Below are 21,011 nucleotides of genomic sequence, written 5' to 3' on the forward strand. Positions count from 1 at the left end.
AGTAGCCACAGATGCTATTCTCAATCAAAAGGGGCAAAATGTAATATGTGTTTATGTAAAGTTTCTATGTTCCCAGATACTAACCTAATCCTACGCTCTTGGGTTAGCTTCTTTCCTCATACTCGTCCATGATGCAAAAACCCTTGCCAACTTGTCACCGCAATTGGGCGCCGATGCGATTCGTCTCTTTCCTTGCTCACTTTCCACAGCACCCGGGACATAATGCAGGGCGTTGCTTCTGGAGAACGCCCTTGCATAAGGTCGATGGAACATAATCCCTAATTATCAAAATTTCATCAAAATCCATGTACAAGGTGATTGGCTAAAATATACATTGCCGGCTGCCTACCTGATGCCCAAACAATATTAAGTGTAATGAACTACAAACTTAATCAACTAAAGCATGAACTCACAAACTGATTTATTTAAGACATATCCATATAATATGGATAGAGATGCAATAACATTTCAAAATAAAACCGTTAAGGCAACAGGGTAACAAAAGAAGAAGTTAGCCTGTATCAAACAGAAATGAAGAACTAAATCCAATCAAATACTCTACCAAGCTACAATTCAGAAACTGCAACAGCGTAACAGAAGAAGTGGACTGGCATTAAACGAAAATAATACACAGTAAACAGAACCAACAACACAGAATTACAGTTATCAAACAGAAGTTCAGAAATCTGACCCAATAATTCACAACCAGAAGTTGCAGAAATTAAAATTGGACTTGCAGTAGTATTCTGGAACCAACTATCTTGCAACAATAAAAATTTATGGTGAAAAAGCAAGCCAGAATCGTAGGATAGGAACAATGAAGCAGCAAAAAAAGAGAACTAATAAAATGCAGCCAAGTCTGATATGCGCAGAAGTCAGGTCAAATGCTCAAAACGGTATGTTTGACAGTTTTGCAAACTAAGATGGAAAGACTGGAAGAATCCTTCTTGAGGTGGGACTGGAGAACCCAGAAAACCAAAACCAGAGTGTTGAAAAACAGAGGACAATTTGTGGTGTTCGGTTTTCTCTGCCTGAGATGCAGGGATGGGAAAACCTCCTATCTTGGCTATTGTGTAAAATTTGAATATTTCGGTCTGTGAAGCTTGATGAGGCTTTTCAATTGGTACACAGCACAATTTGTGGCGTTTGCAGAGATGGGTTAATATTAATTGTTTGACAGAAGCGCTAATCTGCTGAGGACTAAAAATTTATGGGGGGAGCATGGCCTTCGTGCATGTGGGGGCCAATGACAGCGCAGACGGAAGCATCATGAGACATGGGGGGTAGGATTTCCACCTTTCATAGGGGGTGGGGCGATCATTCCCCCCCCCCCCTCCCCACTGGGTTTGGGCATGGGTGGTATACTCCACCACAGAACTTTTCTCCAAAATTTATATAAAAAATCTAAAACAGAAATCGAAAACAGATGCAGAAAGATGAGACTTACAGATTCCTCCCACCTGAGAATTTTCTCTTGAAGAGAATCTTCGAACTAAAACAAAGGCTGAGAAAGAGATTGTCTTACAATCCTTTCTTTGTTGAGGAAGAAGACCTGCGATTTAGATTTCTCTGCCGGAAAACCACCTTCTTGGCTGAGGGCTTCACTTGGTCGCAAGATGGCACAATAAGTCCACCTCTGGTGAGCACAGATTATCCAAAATTTACACTGATTTACAGAAATCCTTCTCAGGAGGATTTTCTGAAATCCTTAGATTTTGAGTTTGATTTTCATTTTTTTAAATCAGATTTGTCAAGCGGATTAAGTTCTTAATCTATTTGTGGTTTCAAAATATGATTTTGACATTGATTTCTTAAAGAGCCCTGCTGATCGAATTTCTGAAATCTTCAAATTTGGTCTCTATCTTGATTTCAAGTTCAGAATGATCTTCTATTACTGTTACTGAGATCTATTGCTATTATGATAATTGAATTAGGAACTGTCTGGAATGATCTTGGGGCCACCCTTTTTGTTCATTCTTCTGCATTTGTAACTCCAAAATGAGAATAAAAATTAGAATATGGCAAAATATGAATGAAATTGCTGGTATAGGGAAATAAATTTTTGTATGTTGAGAAGTGCATCATATGGTACATATTTTCAGCGCATTATTTGCAAAAAACTTGCTATGGTCTTGAGCTAATCACCATATTTTTCTCCCTTGGTTATTTTTTCTTATTTTCCTTTTCCTTTTCCTTCTATTAAGATTTAAGAGATCAATTTGTATGTCTTGTACTGTTGTAAAAGCATCTCAATCTTTGGTTTCTTTTGTAGTGGTCAGCCACCACTGAGAGCAGAGCTTGAAAACCTTGAGAAAAAGTGCAATGGCATTCCCTTGAAGTTTTGTCATGTAGATCATGGGCGTGTCATTTACTTTTCCTTCGACAAAGTTGACCTTCCAGTCCTACCCTGATGATCCCGAGAAGGTGGAATTGTTTTAGTGAAGTTTCAGAAATGGTGGTAGAAAAAAAAAATATTTATTTTATGATCCGACTTGTCTAGGTGATGCAGGAGCAGTTCTTTGGACCAGGCCAAACTTGTTTGAAAGTTCTGATGAGAATCGGGTCGGAATTGGGATTTGGGTTTAGTAGGATATTAGTAGATTATTTGATTTATCTTGTAATATTTTATTTATGTTAGAGTTGCATTCCATTTTTAGTTTTAGAATTTGATTCCATTATAGATTTAGATTGGGTTGGATAATTAGGAGATGGAGTTAGATGTTACTGCTATTTCAGCTTTAGACTACAATTATGAAAAGGGGAAATTGCTCAGATCTACTAGTTAATAAATTAATTACAAGTTTAGTTCGTTTCAAATTTGTTTTACATTCATAAGTTTCAAATTTGAAAAGATTTACTTAATCCTCAGAAAGTAGTTATTGCTTATGAGTCCCAAGAAAAAATAAAACGAACTTTCGAAAAGGAAGATAAGATATATTTGCATCTACTCCATTTGGGACTTCGCTTCAAAATTCATCCTAATTATATGTACTGTGGTTATTCTCTAGGGTGACTTTTGAGAACTTGGTTTTTGAGAAACGTAAACATATGTAATAAATTGAAAGAAGGTTTCCTTCAAGCGGTGACGGATCACCGCCTCTTCAATGGCCATAAAAAGTGACGTAAAAATTGACCCCTATTTATGAATGGTTGAACATACCCCCTACTGTGTGCAAGCCCTTATTGACAGAAAAATTTGTCCTAATACATATAAAAAGATTCCAATGAATAAGAAACAAATAGTTAGAAGTTGTATATTTTCAAGTGCACGAACTAAAATGGCTGAAGAAATAAAGGTGTTGGGATGTAGTGAACCCCTTTCAGTCCTAGGGTAGAGCTAGTTCCAAAATTGAAAGTGGTCTCTTATATATACATTGAAGAAGATCTCTAACAAGAGCTCCAGATTCGTTTTTTTTCTTCTTTTGGATTTACTTCTGGCTCTAGATTACAAGGTACAGAATCGGAAATAAATGGATGAATAGATCGAACAGAAGTACTCATTGGATTTTCAAGCTTCTTCACTTTGGTTAGAACTCCACTGGTGCAATTGTACCAAATGTGCTTGTCAAAAGTCCTCACCAAAACACTGTCATTCATTGTGTCCATTGCCAATATACAATACCGTCTACCCACAATCCGGTTTAGTGGTTCCAAGCTCAATCTGTATTTCTTTTTCCAGGATGTCTCTTTCAAGTAATCCTCCATCACCCATACCTCAATCCATAAACATAGCTCCGGCGTTGACGTCAATTTTGGAGTGCATAACAGCCCAAGATGCCCCTCACAAATTACCAATTTTTTGTCAATTCGAGCTTCTACTTCATTAGAAGGTTGCGATTGAGGTAACATGATAAACCTCCAATTCTCTTTGTCAACATCGAAAGCAAATATTTGTTTTTGTTCACCAAAGAAGGTTAACCAGTGGAAAGAACCATGCAGAAAAACCTCTGGCTCCAAATCAAATAGAACAGAATAAGGCAACTTCTCATATTCCACATGAAACCTCCATGCCCAGTTCTTGGAATCAAATATCTCACAGTATTGTGTACCCCAATCCATACTGCAATGTGAGAATCGAATGATCTTGTAATGCAATATTGGATTTGATTTCATTACCACTATGGCCATTTTCTCACTGTAACAACCACTCACAGGGTTTGGAATTTTTCTCCACTGCCTTGTCAAAGGCTTGCACACATAGTACCTGATGAAATTGGATTAGTAAAAGTGTAAATATATAAACAATTAAGTAAATAATGAAAATGAGATTTTTATTTGCAAGTCACCAAAAAAATTCATACTTACACTTTGGACGTAAATTGTAATTAAATTGTAATTGAACATCTTTACCCTAAAGAAAACAATATTGTAATTGGATACATGATTTACCTGAAGATTTATAGAAAAAGAATGACAGAAGGATAATTAATTTTTCGTAAACTGGAGAGAGATAAAGAGAAGATGTGTATTCTACTTCTACAAGGGAAACTGTTGTGGGAGTTTGGGTCGGTCAAGGCTGATGTCGATTAGTTACCAAATCTGGATCAGTCAAAATCGGTCTGCATCGATAAATAATGACAAAAAAAAAAAGAAAAAAAAAGAAATCGAATTTTGTTGTAACAGTTTCCATATCGGTTATTATCGATTAGATACTATAAAAAAATTATGAAAAATAAAAGTAGATCGAAAAATCACGACTGATATCGATCCTATCTGGACCGATTCCATCCTGAGGTTACAAGCCATTTTAGAATCGTAATGACGACCGATCTGATCCCAAGATTCAGGCGATTTGATCAAGTAGACCGATCTATGGATATTTGGTATCGGTCTAGGCTGATATTGATCCAATCCACATGACTTTGACTGATCCGATCCGAGATTACAAACTATGTTAGGGACTTAACCAAAATTCTTCCTTCCAAATATTTAAAAAAAAGCGAAGTAGTGTTTTTTTTTTGTCTCCTGCACTCCCATGTGTCACACTCTCTCCTCAAAACAAGGGGGTAGAGATATCTTTTCATATAGGCCCCGTTTGTTTAGAGGGGACTTAGGTGGGGTAGGAGAAATGGGATAGGAAAATACTGATGTGGTGCTTAGGTGGGGTAGGAGAAATGAGGTGGGAAAATGCTGATGTGGTTCTTCAAAATCCCACCCCAATCTCGCTTCAAAATCCCAACCTATCTCTAACCTCACTTACAAAAACAAGGGAATAACATTAATTGATTTACATGCTTATTGACACTTCAAAATCCCACCGCTAACCAATCCAAAGTCATAGCCGAAGCTTTCACTTCTGAACTCTACCCTCAAGCATAGGTTTAGTTGGATGGGCCTCTTTTATTTCGTTAGAAGGAAAGTTTATTTCTATTGCTGCATGTCGGATTACGACATCTCATTTTTTGGAACAAAAAAATCTTTGGACTTCTGACTACTTCTGATTGGGTTAGAGTATGCGGCCATTCATGGATTGAAGTTGAAAGAAGTTTGGTGTTCCAACAAAATGATCCCTGTTTTTCTTCCATCTCCAATCCATACGCCTTGGTCATGGGAGCGTTTGGATCAACTTTTGAAGATAAACAATCTTTGTCATGATGCAATGTTTTCTTATATTACGAATCATTTTATTTTGGATGTACATGGTTTCTAGTCTGGCCATCTAGGCTAGGAAAAACAATTATCCATATGTGCTTCTTGAATTTAATATAATTTTTTTTTCCAAACAAAAAAAAAAAAACCATGTGACTCCCATCTTCCCAATAATCCCATCAAAACTTCCCCTCTAAAAAACAAACGGGGGGCAATGGGAAAAAGAGAGAGATTCTTGGGAGTGCAAGCGTTCGCCACACTCCCAGTAGAGAGGTCTTTTTTTTTTTTTTTTTTTTTTTTTTTTTTTAACAAAAAAAAGCAAAACTTAACGAATTAAGTAGCAATACCTGAAGTGAGTGCTGTGGTCGACTTTACTGACGCAGCAAACCAGACCTTGTGCCTGATGAGTAGAGGCTCTAATCCTAATGTCCATCTCCGGCATAAAATCGAGAGAAATCGATGACGAAGAGGATTCATTAATGGAACGGACAAAGCTGGCGTGAAATCTATTCTTGGTAAGATACTGAATGAGGTAACCAGAAACAGATTGTGTTCTTTGACAATGGAGGCGTCTGAATGTGGAGTCATATGTCAAAGTTTTCCAATCTCTGCAAACCCATCTACATTGCCGGAGAAGATCATCGAGAGCCACATGAGTTAGAATCTCATAGAGGATTTCACCAGGTAATATTGTTGGTGATGAAGAAGATTGTGAGTTGCAGTTCTCGCCTTGTTCTTCTTCTCTTTGTTCCTTCATCACTAGCGGTGAGTCAATCTTAAACCTAAAACCCATGAAGATTTGATTGCTCAGATCAATCTCAAAAACTGCTTTTCTAAATTTAGAAGTTTGGGAGGTTAAGTCGGTATGTTTTCTTGGAAGTTAAGTGGGTAGTTACACCCTTGTAGAACGTGGAGAGGAAGTAATGGATTTAATGCGTAACGAAAAGTATCACCTTCTGGAGTTAAATTGTCTTTTGGGGTCAGCCAAGGACTCCGTATTTTTGTAGAACTTGGAGAGGAAGTAATGAATTAATGATAATATTCTATTGGTAGCATAAATGAAATTAAACTAGATTTTCTGATCCGACTTGCCTCTCATAGAACCAACCTCTTGTCCAGGTTGGACAAGGTGAGTCATGCTTTTTTTTAATATTATTTTTAATACAATAAATATGTATAAATTAATAAAAGATTAGTAAAATATAAAAGCACTATGGGGAAACCAGAAAAATAAAGATTACATTGAGTTTATACCATTGAACAAGTGACGAGACTTGAGGAGACTTACTATTTTACTTGACTCAGTTTCTTAGTGTAGTTTCATACAAAAAAAAAAAAAGGTTTCTTAATGTGGTTTTATGGTTTTAAAAAAAAAACAAATAAATTAGTGAAATCTATTGATACGGGTAAAAGTACTAAGTCTTATTTGACTCAAATGATTTATGATCGAACATCATCATTTTTTACCCTGACCTAGTTTATACGTTTTTTGACCAAATTTTTTAAAATTTTGACTCGACTCAGACAACTCAGCCCAGTCAAAAGGCAGTTTTCCAACTTTGATTGGTAGAAAACTTTTTTTTTCTGGGACATGATCTATGGTAGATAGGGCTTGAAGAATCATGGATTGAACGAGATTTTCCTCAATATCATGAACGCATTGAAACACCAAGGAATGCGCTAAATGAATGTGCGCTAAATGAATGAGTGGTTAGAGTCTCAACCCACCCCCCCCCCCCCAAAAAAAAAGTGGTTAGATCTCTATGATATCATATTGAGTTCGGTATGAGTCTGACCTGGTCCAAGTCCGTTTTGGATCCAGAAGGTCCCTGACCGTATAACTTCCCATTCTGAACCATAGTTAGTAAGTTCAGGAACGACAATAATACAAGAACAAATACATATGATAATTAAAAGGACTGAACGATAATGACACTTTTCAAAAATCTGTCTCAATAAAACGCGTATGGCAATCGCTGGCCTAAAGAACCACAGTCACCGGAAGAAGAAGAGGAAGAAGAATGGAGAAGATGAAGAACCACAGTCGTTGCTGGGGTTTGGTATCCGCGAGAGAGGGACGAGGGTTTGGTAAGATGAAGAAGCACATCCATTAGATTGGTTTTAGAATTTAGACTGACTTAATTTATTTATTTTAAAAACTAAACGTATTATACATGTTTTATATGTGTATATACTTCAACCCTTAAAGTTCGCGTATTTATCCAACTTCGACGACTTATATGCAATACGATAAGTTTTTGAATTAAACATTTTGATCCACATATTATACACGTATAATACATGGATGTACTAACTATGGTCTGAACTCTAATTGTCATATATATTTTGAGCATAGATCGGAAAATATGGATTAAGGTAGGGTTGTCAATTCTAGGCCCGACCCGATAGACTCGCTGAGCCCGCCTGATTAAAGTCTGGCTTGGCCCGGCCCAATGGTTAAACGTGTTGGGCTTAAGCTCGACACGTTTAATAATCGGGCGGTCCTGGTGTTAGGTCCTAGCTTGTAGGGTGCCCGACTGGATCGATCAATTCTAGGCCCGACCTAGCCCGCCTGTTTACAGACCGACCTAGCCTGACCCATTTAAGATTTCTTGAAATTCCCATTTTACCCTAAGTTACATTTTGTATTAATATCGGTATCAATATCAATATTGATGGGCCATATCAGGTAGGATTGAATCATTTTATTTACTAAAATACTAATAGTTCTGTTTTATTTATTTATTTTTTAAACTATTTTATACTCATCTGGCCGACACAATACCACGAGTCCTTGAATCATGCACAAGTAGGAGTGGTTCTTGACCTGCTGAAACATACAAATTCTTATGTTTCTATTTAATATATGGAATTTATTGGTTACTTCTGAAGTGTGTTGGCTTATACTAATTGGTTTAGTTGTGGGCTATAAGCATTTGGTTTCATTCCCTATACCCGTCCCTCTCCTTTTCCCTTCTAAGGAAAACATCTTTATTTTGGTATAATTTAAATTTATGTTTATATGACACATAAACATAAATAGAAGTGTTTGGTATGATTTGTTACTCCTATTTCTCATTACAATAAATCGATATAAGCATATATTCATAAATAGCTAGAGAGTTGTTTATGATTTATCACCATAAATTGCTAATGTTTATTTAAGCGGGTACCATTACAGAACATGTGCAGAATTACTACTTATGTGTGGATAAAATGGTAAAATTAACTAAAATCAGAATAAACCTCTCTTTTGCCTCTCTCTCTCTCTCTCTCTCCAACCCCCACCCCGTCCCCACCCTCTCTTAACATATATCATATTATATAATGGAAAAAAGTTCTCTGTGGGGGAGTGTACCTGCCCACGCCCGGACATAAAAAGAAGGAGGGAAATGACTGCCCTACTCTCATAAAAAGTGGAAATACCACCCCCGATGATGCCACGTGCGCGTAGGGGCCATGCTCCCCCACAGTGAACATCTACACTTATATTATATAATATGTACTATATGATATAGTATCTTAATATAAAATATAATATATACTATTATATATATTATAATATAATATTATATAATATAAAAGAAAGGTTCTTGTTATATGTATATGAATAATATAATAATAATATGGAGAAAAGAACAGTACTACTTGGTCTTGTGGCCCACGTGACTCCTATGTCTAAACACAGAAACACGCGAAAGTATCACACTTCCCCATGGAAAGGAAGAAATCATGCCCAAGGCGATGCTTGCGTGTGCGTGCCCATTGAACAGCGTGTGTGTGCAAGTTCTAGAGGCCCAGATAGCGATCTCTTGCGCTACTAATATATTCTTCACTTAAGCATACCAAACATATTTTTCATTATAAAATCTATTAAATCTAGTAGTAACCAAACAATTATTGTTTATAGCTCATAACCCATTATCATAATTGATTATTCATAAATAGATCATAAATATAAATATAAACTACGCCAAAAAGAGTCTTAAATTAAAGAACAAAATAATTTATGAACATTTAATATATTAACCATTAAAGTATTGGAACAACCAATTTATTGACCTAGTTAAAGAACGTATAACAATTGAACAAGATTAAATATCACTAAGAATGAAATTATTAGAACCCATTTAATAAATGGCCCGTTTAAAAACCGTTTAGAATTAAACAGGTCCCTACTGCTGTTAAGGCCTGGTAATCAACCGAGCACGACTGAGCCCAGCGCCCGACCGAGCCTGAGCGGTTGACACTCCTAGATGAAGGGGTGGGGGTAAGAGGGAGGGGGTCAAGTGCAAGAGCTATATATAAAAATGGCTGAAGAATCAAGGGTACTATTGATAAGTGGAGAAGCCATTTCAGTCTTAAGGTAGACCTATATCAAAAACTGAAAGTGGTCTCTTATATGTATTACATCGAAGAAGATCTCGCTAACAAGAGATAGCCTTTCTCAAATATAACCCAATTCATCAAAAGAAAGTTGCAGCAATCAGTTACTAATTTATACCCAGCAGCTCCTCTAGATTATTTTCCTTTATTCTATTGGATTCTCTTCTGGCCCTAGATTACAAGGTACATAATCGGAAATAAATTGATGAATAAAACAACAATCATGAAAATTAGTTGATTTTTCAAGGTTCATCACTTTGGTTGGAAGACCACTACTGCAACTGTACCAAATCAACTTGTCAGAATTCGTCACCAAAATACTTTTCATTGTGTCCATTCCCAATATTGAAGAATACCATGGACCCACATTCCCGTTTGGTCTATCCAAGCTCAACCTGTATTTCTTTTTCCATGTCGTCTCTGCTTTCAAGTAATCCTCCATCACCCAAACCTCAATCCATGACCAAAATTCATCCATCTCCTTAAGTTGAGGAGTAAATATCAGCCCAAGATGCCCATCACAATTTACTAAAATTTTGTCAATTCCAAGCTCACAATTCACCTCTTCTTGTGATTGAGGAGGCAACATGATAAACCTCCAATTCTCTTTATAAAGATCGAAAGCAAATATTTGTTTTTGTTTATCAAAGTCGGTTAACCAGTGAAAAGAACCATGCAAAAAACACCTCCGACTTCAAATCAAAGTGAACGTAATATGGCAACCTCCGAAATTCCGAATGCGTCCTCCATGGCCAGTTCTTAGAATCAAATATCGCATATCCCTCACAGATTGAGAATCGAACACCTAGAACGTTAAAAATGGCGTATCAAGTGCACAAGGCTCCTGCCACTGCGGAATCTATGAAAATTAACGATACGTACTACTTTCATAGAGAGACTGGTTTCTAGGCTCATCCGTCGAACCTGTGACCACTTGGTCACAATGGAACAATCTGTGCCGTTACACCAAGACCCACCCTCTAAACAATAAGAGACCTAGAACATAAATTGTAGTAATTGAACATTCTTTAACCAAAAGAGATAAAATTAATAAAAGAAGCAATTAATACCTCTTTAGGCGCCTGATATGATCGCCTTTGCCTTTAATCATACAGCAAACCAGACCTTGTGCGTGATAAGAAGAGGTACATATCCAAGGGTCTATCTCTGGCATAAAATCGAAAGAAATCGATGATGATGATGATGATGATGATGATGATGCAATGGAGCGGGCAAAAGTGATGTGGTAACTATTCTTGGAAACATACTGAATGAAGTAACCAGAAACTGGTTGTATCCTCAGACAATGGAGGCGTCTGAATGTGGAGTCATATGTCAAAGCTTTCCAATCTTTACAAACCCATCTGCATCGGTGAAGAAGATCATCGAGATCTACATAAGTTAAAATCTCATATAGGATTTCACCAGGTAATATTATTGTTGGTGAAGAAGATTGTGAGTTGCAGGTCTCTCCTTCTTCTTCTCCTCCTTTTTCCTTCATTACTAACTAAAGAGTTGGAAGAGAGGTAACTAGTGGCAGGCAATATTTACGTTGGTTCGGTTCCTAGAACCTAGGTCCACCCCCAACAGACTATTTCATTCACTGACTTGGAATAGCCATTATCCTTCCCTTTATTAGAGATGAATTCGGAGAGGTTATGGTAATTAGGGATTTACAGGAAAATTTACAGCTATTTGTTTCCTTATTCTTAGTGATGTCATCCTTATCTCTTGGTGAGGAAGTAATGGATTAGTGATAGTAGGGGTGCAAGTTTGGTCTTGTCGGCCCGAACCCGCCCTGGTCAGCCCTGAGCCTAAACAGGACTTGGGTTGAGATATTTGGCCCTGAGGGCGGGTCAGGGCTGGAAATTTCTGACCCTGAGTCAGGGTCGGATTGGGTTAGGGTTGAGGCTTCAAGCTAAGCTTGGCCCGGCCCGGCCCGGCCCGACCCGACCCTGATTTAAGTTATACTATAAAATATATATTGATATAATATATACATTATAAACTTTAAATGTCACCTACATTTTTTTTTATATAATATATTATATATGAAGACAATAACTGATATAATACATTTTATTATAATGTTATTTTATGTAAAATTGATCTCCCTGGCCCATTCCAGCCCATGCATTTCTTTCCCCTTCCCCATGATCAGGGCCAATCAGGGTCAGCCCAGCCCGACCTTGAGGGCGGGTCAAGGTTGGATTTTTCTGGCCCTGAGTTAGGGTCGGGTCGGGTCTGGGCCCAGCTAAGGGGACTTAGGGTTGGGCTAGGGTTTTGTAAAGCCCGGCCCAACCCGACCCTGTTGCAGCCCTAAGTGATAGTATTCTAATAGTGATGAAAAGCATCATCTACCATCGAATTTAGGTATGCAAATTCACCTCCCTAACGTGAGGTTAAGATTTTGCCATAAATATTTGAGCGTTTCATAATTTTGGAAAGATACCAACAACTGCCTAGCTCGTTCGATCCCCTCTATACAAAAAAAAAATATATATATATATATATATAAAGCTTCCAATTCCACCAAAAATAAAAAAAATGGATAAATGAGTTTTTGCAGGATTCTACTAGTAGAAAACCCTTTTTTTATTTTTATTTTTAAAGTGGTAAATAGGGTTTGAAGAATCATGGATTGAACAAGATTCTCCTCAACATCATGATTCATAAACGCGTTTAGAGCTCTATTGTATCATTATTGGGTTGGGTTTGAGTGATCTGGTCCAATTCCATTTTTGCTTCCAGAAGGTCTTACAGCCGATAACTTCCTAAATTGTGATTTCCTAGAAGGCTTTGCTACCCAAAATGTCATTGAGACTGTTTGGTGACCCAATGTTTCACGTAGAACAATTCTTGAAATCAATTTTACTTTCCAAATTGTGATTTCCTAGAACTCTAGAAGCAATACTGGGAAATTCCCCATCATGGACTTGGAGAAGCATCATCGAGGAAAGAAGGGCTCCTTCGGAAAATTGGATAGACGAATTTGTAACACCTCGATTTTCCCTAGAAATCTTCAGACATGTTTTTCAAAATCGTCAAGTGTTGATCGTTTCGATCCCCGACTAAACCCTAAGATTTAGTATTTTTCACCCGAAGATAATTTTATTTAGAAACCGGTGATTTTCTCATTTGAAAATGTGTTAGGTGATGGATAGCATACAACAATTTAGTTTTGAGAATTTAATAAAATATATTTTAATTATATAAAGGGAAGAGACTTCTCTACTTCCAAGGCGGGCTACTTCCATGCGCCCAACTTTGCTACACATACTCCATCAATAGCATTTTATGTAAAAGAATTTTAAAATATTTTATTTATCACTAATAAGTGGGACCACCTGATGATGTGGATGACACATGTCATCATAGGAGGTAAGGGTAAATAAGGAAATAAAAATGTATGAAATGTGATTGGGACATGTGTCATCCTAGGTGGAATGTGGCTGTATACCACATGGAGGGGAGGAAGTGATATGGATGCTTATGTGGCAGTGGGGCTACCACTTGTAAGAATAGATTCCAAATGGAGGGTGGATCATTGGTTGGTATACATGGTAAAAAGAGGGTGAGTCAAAGGATATTAAGGTAAATTCACCTTAGTCAACTTGGTTGCATGGAAATAATTGGGTTAAGGCTCGGACTATAATATTGGGAAGGAAGGGTACCATAGTCAAACTAAGTGCATGTGCATGGATTGGTCTAGGAGGGAGGTGACCAAGGGTAAGAGTGGAATTTCACCTAAGAAAATAGGGTACAATACCTCAGCCGATTGAGTCTATATCCTTTCTTTCTCTTTTAATTGCTGATTTTTAGGAAAGTAAGAGAAAATGGAGAATGGAAGCCGAACTTGGGAAGAAAGAGAAGAGAGAAAAATGATTTTGTGAGAGAGGAGGATGGAGGAAATTCGTGAAGAGGACAAGAGACGTTTGATAGGAGATTTTCAAGGAGTTGAAGGGTCAAGCTCGAAGTGGAATTTGGAATCTTCAAAAGGAAGATTTTCTTTTATTGATTTTGGGGATTTATTTTTATGAAAATTACTCTATTTTTGGGGTTGGGATTTAAAAGAAAGGAGAGAAAGAGAGAGAATAAGTGAGGGGAGAAGGAACTGAGAGAGTGAAAGAACGAAAGAAAGAGGAGAGAAACAAGGAGAGATGAGTATGGCTTCGCATCCCAGGCACGGAGTGACATATGCCAGCGTTACTCATTCCCTCATCGGTTTACCCATAATGTAATTTTAGAGGTTACTTGGGTTTCTACACAATCCAAGAATAATGGTCTCAACGATCTTATTGGTAAGCTTGCCTTTTGTACTACTGGGTCTCACATTTGGCATGAGTAGAACTTCAGGTTATTTTGCAACATATCAAGATCGAGGACTCGCATGGTTTGTGATATTAAAGCGGATGTGTTCGATCCATGTCGTACTATCCCTTTCTCAGAGGCGAGTGCCTATCAATTCTCTTTGTTAGCTGATTTGTGGAGTATGCAAATATCTTGATTTTATTTGGCTTTGTTTGGTGTTGGTGTGGTCTCAACTCCCTGAATGCTAGAGTTGAGGAGGCTCTCCCTTTGGGTTTTTGGCTTCTGCCTATCCCTTTTATATTCTCTCTTTTCTTTTCCTTTTATAAGTTGATATTAACTATTAAAAAAAAAAAGGACAGATGAGAGAGGGAGACAGAGAGACCGAGAGTAAGAGAGAGAGGGTCCGGCAAGGAAGCCGAGCACCCCCTCCCTTGTGCATGTGTGTTTGGGAGCCACATAAGCTGCTGATGTGGTTTTTGTCCACTGTCTTACAAAAACAAAAAAGGAAAAATAAAATGGAAGGTAAAAAAAAATTGAAAATTAGAAGTTGAAGAAGATAAATGATTTTTAGGGTCTACGCATAGATCTTATGGGTTTGGCATAAATCTTTATGGGCCTAATTTAAAAAACTTGATCGACCTAATTCCAAGTAATGATATGCTACAGATTCTTGGGCTTCACATATGTATATATTTTAGGTTGTTAATTAGGGGCTTCACACATGAGACTCAACTGTGAGTGAGGATAATGTACTAATTTGAGACCATGGACTTAAATAGAACCTAATGTGAGCAATAGAATTTATGACATGGATCAATGTAACGGATTAAGAGGCTGATTTAAGGACCTAAAGACTCAAATGAGACTTAATATACCTAAATTAATGAACTAGCATATACAAGTGAACGAATTTCACAATCTAAACCCATATGAGATCCTAATGTGACCTACCAAGAAAGTAATAATGATATGAAAACACAACATGGACCCTATTAGAGCCTAATATGAATAATGACTTAATTTAATAAAATAAAAGTATAGATAATCATAATTACAGATAAAGGGGTTTGTTTCGGTACTTAAAGTAAATGATCATGGATTGAACAAATTAAATAGATGAGCAAATTAAGTAATATTAAATTAAATTTTTAATGTTAGTATGTTTGATGATGGAACTTAAGATTTGATTAAATATAATAAATCAAGTAGAAGGAACGTTAATTCGGTTAACGGGTTACGTGGACATTAAAATGAATAAATCTATTTTAGGTATATGTGAATAATTTTAATAAGAACAAATAATTTACTGGCTCTAACAATTGAATAATTACATAAGGACTTTCAACCTAAGGAACTTAATAAAAGGATCATGAGCAATAAAAGAATTTACAAACTAGAATGAAATCCTAAACTAAAAGGATACGCAACGCGACTCGAAATTCAAGGACACATGCAAGAGGGAGTTCTTCCAGTTTCTTTCAAGCACAGATTGTATTGTGAATGTAAATATTGTTTATTTTATGAATTTCCTATGTTAAATGTATGTACTTGATATGGAGATGCTTTTACTTTATGTTCATTATAAAATGTAAATGCATGTATCGATGCTGGGATTATATGATGATTTCGTTATTATGGAGAGTGTGACATTCATGGTTTTTTTTTTTGGATGAGAAATCAAAAAACATATATATTTGTAGACACCACATTTTGACACCTTGGAAGTATGTCTTGGTAATGATGGTCAAGGACGTAACTTGTGTGGTGACTGAATGACAAGAATTATCAAATTACCCTTACCCCACTTTTTGTAACCAAACTGTCCCAAATGGAGCCTAAACCCTTAACATAGCCGTATTTAACCATTTTAAGTCCATATTTGAAGTTTCACCCAATTCCAACACCTTTTATGAAAATGATCGTTTTGCCCCTAGCATGGTTCTCGATATCTGGACCACTCGATTTAGTCCGAAATACTTTGGATGACCTCATTTGGTTATATGAAGCTTTCACATAAAGTTTCGGCCAAATCGGGTAACTTCTATGAAAATGACCGTTTTGCCCTTGGTACATTTCTCGGTATCTGGACCACCCGATTTAGTTCGAAACACTTTTGATGATCTCATTTGATCATATTAAGCTTTCACGAAAAGTTTCGACCAGATCGGATAACTTTTATGAAAGTGACCATTTTGCCCCTGCCATGGTTCTTGGTACCCGAGCCACCCGATGTGACCTGAAACCATTTAGATAACTTTATTTGGTCATATTGTGCTTATATGTACATTTTCATGTAATTCCGGTATCATTTGGACCTTGATCGGTGTGAAATACCATTTATGTGTTTTCCTCGATATCCGTGTCACTTTTAGGCAAAAACCAGCCATTTTTACCACACGGATGGAAAGTACATGTTGAGACCTTTGCGGCGATATGTGGCACGTCAAAATCGGCCACACGGATTGGGAGATATCAATGTTTGAACATGGACCCTTAATATGGAATCTTTTTATAAAAGAAAAGCCAAAAGAAAAATCTGTTGAGCGACCCAAGTCAGACCGGTTTGACCCAAACGGATCAACCCGGCCTGACCCAGCCGGGCTGGGCCTGTCGGCAAGCCACAAGGCCCACCATTCCCCACTCATGGGCATGGCCCCATACCCACTGGGTTGCCAAAGTCTTGGGTGCACCGTCCTAGGCACGCACAAGTCAAGCCCATGTGCGCCCAGCCACTTGCACCTGCTAGCCTCAGCTGCCCACCAGCCTCTTGTCCCCTGCCTTCAATGCTCCAGTAGATATATAAAATTCCAAAAATACCCCTTTCTCATCACTCTTGCCATTCGGAGCAACCACATTTGGAACGGCTTTCAGAGGTTTCCGGCGACTATTTACGGTCAAATAAGGTTACCCAAGCTGAGCCTAGGCCCTTCCACGATTCAAGGGTACTTTTACATATTTTTATATATTTTATTTGATTTTCTTTACAAGAAAAGGTCTTTTATCAGTTATAAAAATGCTAAAAATATCACAAGAGTGATAAAATTCTGAAAATTTCAGGAATGATGTTTCTCTCTGTTTTTTATGTCCATTAATTTCACTGAGCTCTAAATCATGTTCTTTAGGACACTTTTGCCCTTGTGAATATTTTGGGATTTTGCAAGAGTGGGGCCCACAAAATTGGATTCGGGTTTATCCACTGACATGAGTGTGAAGAGCATGTTTGTCTTAGTGTATCAGTCCTCTGGTTTTGTCTGATTCGTATTTTTAATATTTATTTTGTATTTTCTTTGTTCTAATCCTTGTTTTTACCTTCCAAAAATACAAAAAAACTGTTTTTATGATTTTCTTTACCAAGCAAGGACATGGAGTGTCTTCTGTAATGCCTCATATCACAGAGAACAATCCCCATCCGTGTGTGAGTTTGATATGTATGTCATCCATGTCTTTTCTCCTCATAAGGGCATAATGGTGATTTTGTAGGTGGAAAACCCAAAAAAATAAAAAATCTCAAAAAATCAGAAAAAGATGCTTTTATGCATGACATGCTGTTCTAGAATGTTTTAGGATGTTTTCATATACATACATGCATATCATGTGTCATAACCATGCATAAATCTCATTCTTGCCCTTAGGGGCATTTTGGTAATTTTATCAAATGTGGATCCAATGTACCATCTAGTAGCATTATTTGGCATTTTAGTAATTTTAGGATGTTTAATGACATATCAAATGCCTGAAATTACTTGAAAGTGCATGTTCTTGCATTTTTACCATTTTGCCCTTCAGGGGCATTTTGGTCATTTTGTGACCAAATCATGTTTAGGGCCTTGGAAAGGTTTATGTCACTTTATTTGCATGTTTTAACTTTCATAAGCATATTTTAAGTATAAGCTTGCATTTTCATGCATATTTATATTTTTACCCTAACAGGGGCGTTTTGATAATTTTTACCACCTTGCATCTCTATAGCATTTCATGCTCTCTTGATGACCTAGATGCATGATGTTAATGTTATTTAATCATGTTTTGTTTATTTACAACATTTAAATATGATTTCATGCCTTTGTACATATTTTGGCCCTTTAGTGGCATTTTCGTAATTTTGGCTATTTTGGCCTAGGAACTGTTTTGCTCATCAATGATTGTCTTTCTCTATGATATAATTAAACTTTGTTTTCTTTTTTACAGTCAACCATGTTTTTGACTATAGAGTTAGGCTTTCTAATTTAGGTAAAATCCATTAATTAGCTTAACTAGGATGCATAATGTACGTAATCATCTAGCCTAGTGATAGTAATTAGGTTTAAAACATTAATCTTAATTAGCCTAATTAGATTCATAAATTTTAATCAAGTTAATAAAAAATCTTCAAAAAAATTAGTTTAATTAGGTGCATAATATGTATAACACAACAGTACACAACAGAGTTTGGTCTAGGAAGATCGGCCATCGGCCGGGCAGTTGCTGGGTGCCTAACACCTTCCCAGCCCGTAACTTGACACTTACCCAGAGATCTAAAGTAGACCATCCATTGAGTCATTGGAGTTAATTTAGCGCCCCTTCTCCGAAGGAGGGGCACCATTCATGGGTCCTAGACCCTAAATCTAGATGGCAACTCCCATTTTCCCATTTTCCTTCTTTCCCTCCGGGTGCACGCTAGCGACCCTCTGTCCGCTGCACCTACAATATTAAACAAACTGAAAGAGTACAAAGTTCATGTGATAGGTATTCTTAGCCATGTTCTTAGTTATAGCTAGACAAAAAGTATCTCCAGTATTCCTATAATATACATCCTGAGTTAGGTCTGATATATATAGTAGGTCTTTGAAAAGATTTCAAGGCCATGGGCATTTGGTTGGGGATGGAAGAACATCAGTGATCCATTTGTTGGCACACTATATTTCTTTAATCTTCAACCCAATGCAGGCAGTATGGTCAATTCCTTTTCGGATCGCAAAAAGGTCAGGGAGTAGATCTTCAGTGGTTCGAATGTTTCCTGCAGCAAAAAACTTAAACCTGCCATCTATCAAAAAGATATAGGACCACCCTGCAACACTCAATCTAGATATATAGTATCCTGCATAGATTAAAACAGGGAAACTGAGCAAAGGTAAGTTAAAGGAAGAAATGTTAAGAGAAACCACTGAATGTTGTTGTATTACATCCTGGGAAGAAAATGAGGAGGGGAATAAGTTTTGATCAACGATCCATTTGTGGATATGATTCATGATCCACATAGGATCGGGCTTCTCTGAGCCATTAACAACTTTGTTCGTAGTTGTCCAAATATAATAACATGTAATAATAAAAATACAAAAAAACCATAAAACTACTTGTTTATCAGACCTGCTAAGAAAAATAAACACACAGAAAAGTTTCAGATGGAAACAAAAGGATTGTTATGATGTTACTCAAGGTATTGAGTGGAATTGTATGAAGGACATAAAAGAACTGTTATTGTCATGTAGATCATGGGCGTGGCATTTTCTTTTCCTTCGACAAAGTTGACCTTCCAGTCCCACCCTGATGATCCCCATAAGGTGGAATTTTGTTTTAGTGAAGGTTCAGAAATGGTACGTGGGAGAAAACAAATATTTATTTTAAGAAAAAATTCACGGACACTCCTTGCATTTTAATCGAATGGCACAAACACTCCAAAAGCTTTCGAGATATCATGGACCACCCCTTATGTTTTGATTTTATTATTAGTAAGTCCACTCTGTTAGGTGCTTACAGTTAAGTGATGGTTAACTTTTTTTAAATGATAATACTACCCTTACTTAACCTGGTGAACTAATTCTTTTCTTTGGTAAGCCCCTTACTAATTCATCTTCGTCTTCTTCCATTTTTTGTTTCTCCATTTTTCCACCTTCCACTATCATAATCACGAGTGAACCCCTTCTTAAGTTGGATTTTGTGTTTTTCAAAAAGTAATTTCAAAAATTTCCTTTTTGAAATGTTATTTAGAAATATAAGTTTCAACTATGAAAAACTCTTTCCCTCCACTGTGTTTTGATTTTATTGGAAATACTTATATATGTGTGTGCATGGTGGTTTGAACCAAGGACCTCTTGAGTAACCTTGTAAGGAAACTTGAAAATGCTTGATTGTCTCTTCAAGTTTAGTCCCACATTGCTTAGGGACAAGTAGGAAAGTGAGTTAATATGAGCTCATGTTCCTTACAAGGGATATAGGGTTCTAAGGGAAGTCTCCCTTGTCCCATGTGCGAGGTTGGGGTTTGGGGTGCTTTTCACACACGCGCACGCAAAGCCAAGCCGGGGCGGAGCAGGTGTGGGTTCAATTAATCCGAGATGGCATCATGCACATGCATATACATGCACCCATACGTAGGGACCTGATATGTAAACATACCTATACATAGAGGGGTCTGTATATGGGGGTGTACATGTCTATACATGTACAACAGTGTGCTCCTCTGCATTCTGTTTGTTATTCTCTTCTTCTGCTTCCTTTTTGATTACTGAGTAATTACCTTTGGATAGTCCGTATTATAATCACTCTTTGATGCTGCCAAGTATGATTGAAGTGGTTTAATCTTGGAGGTAGAACGTCAAAGTCAATCCGGATCTGCACAAATAGGGGGTGTGGAGCCAAAGTCAACCCGGATCTGCACAAATAGGGGGCGTTCCACACCTTAAGAAAAGTACTCTCCGTACGAATCCACTTATGTTTCTGCTTGCTGTTTTGGAAGAAACAAGAAGACA

General features: G+C 37.2%; 1 protein-coding gene across 2 annotated transcripts in view; it reads left to right on the forward strand.

The window, feature by feature from the left end:
* LOC122641491 (tRNA-splicing endonuclease subunit Sen54-like) overlaps window positions 1-19,879 on the forward strand; it is a 29,067-nt gene extending 9,188 nt beyond the window's left edge. Inside the window, exons 4-5 of one of the 2 annotated variants that reach the window (XM_043834746.1) lie at window positions 2,273-2,352; window positions 19,755-19,879. In XM_043834746.1, the coding sequence (XP_043690681.1) occupies window positions 2,273-2,352; window positions 19,755-19,813 (139 nt within the window). In that variant the 3' untranslated portion in view covers window positions 19,814-19,879. Of the gene's footprint in view, window positions 1-2,272; window positions 2,542-19,754 lie in introns of those variants that run through there. The other variant, XM_043834745.1, reaches the window with a different exon arrangement.
* Window positions 19,880-21,011: the final 1,132 nt, after the last annotated feature.

This window comes from Telopea speciosissima, chromosome 10 (assembly GCF_018873765.1).
Source record: "Telopea speciosissima isolate NSW1024214 ecotype Mountain lineage chromosome 10, Tspe_v1, whole genome shotgun sequence".
In the NCBI taxonomy this organism is placed as follows: domain Eukaryota; kingdom Viridiplantae; phylum Streptophyta; class Magnoliopsida; order Proteales; family Proteaceae; genus Telopea; species Telopea speciosissima.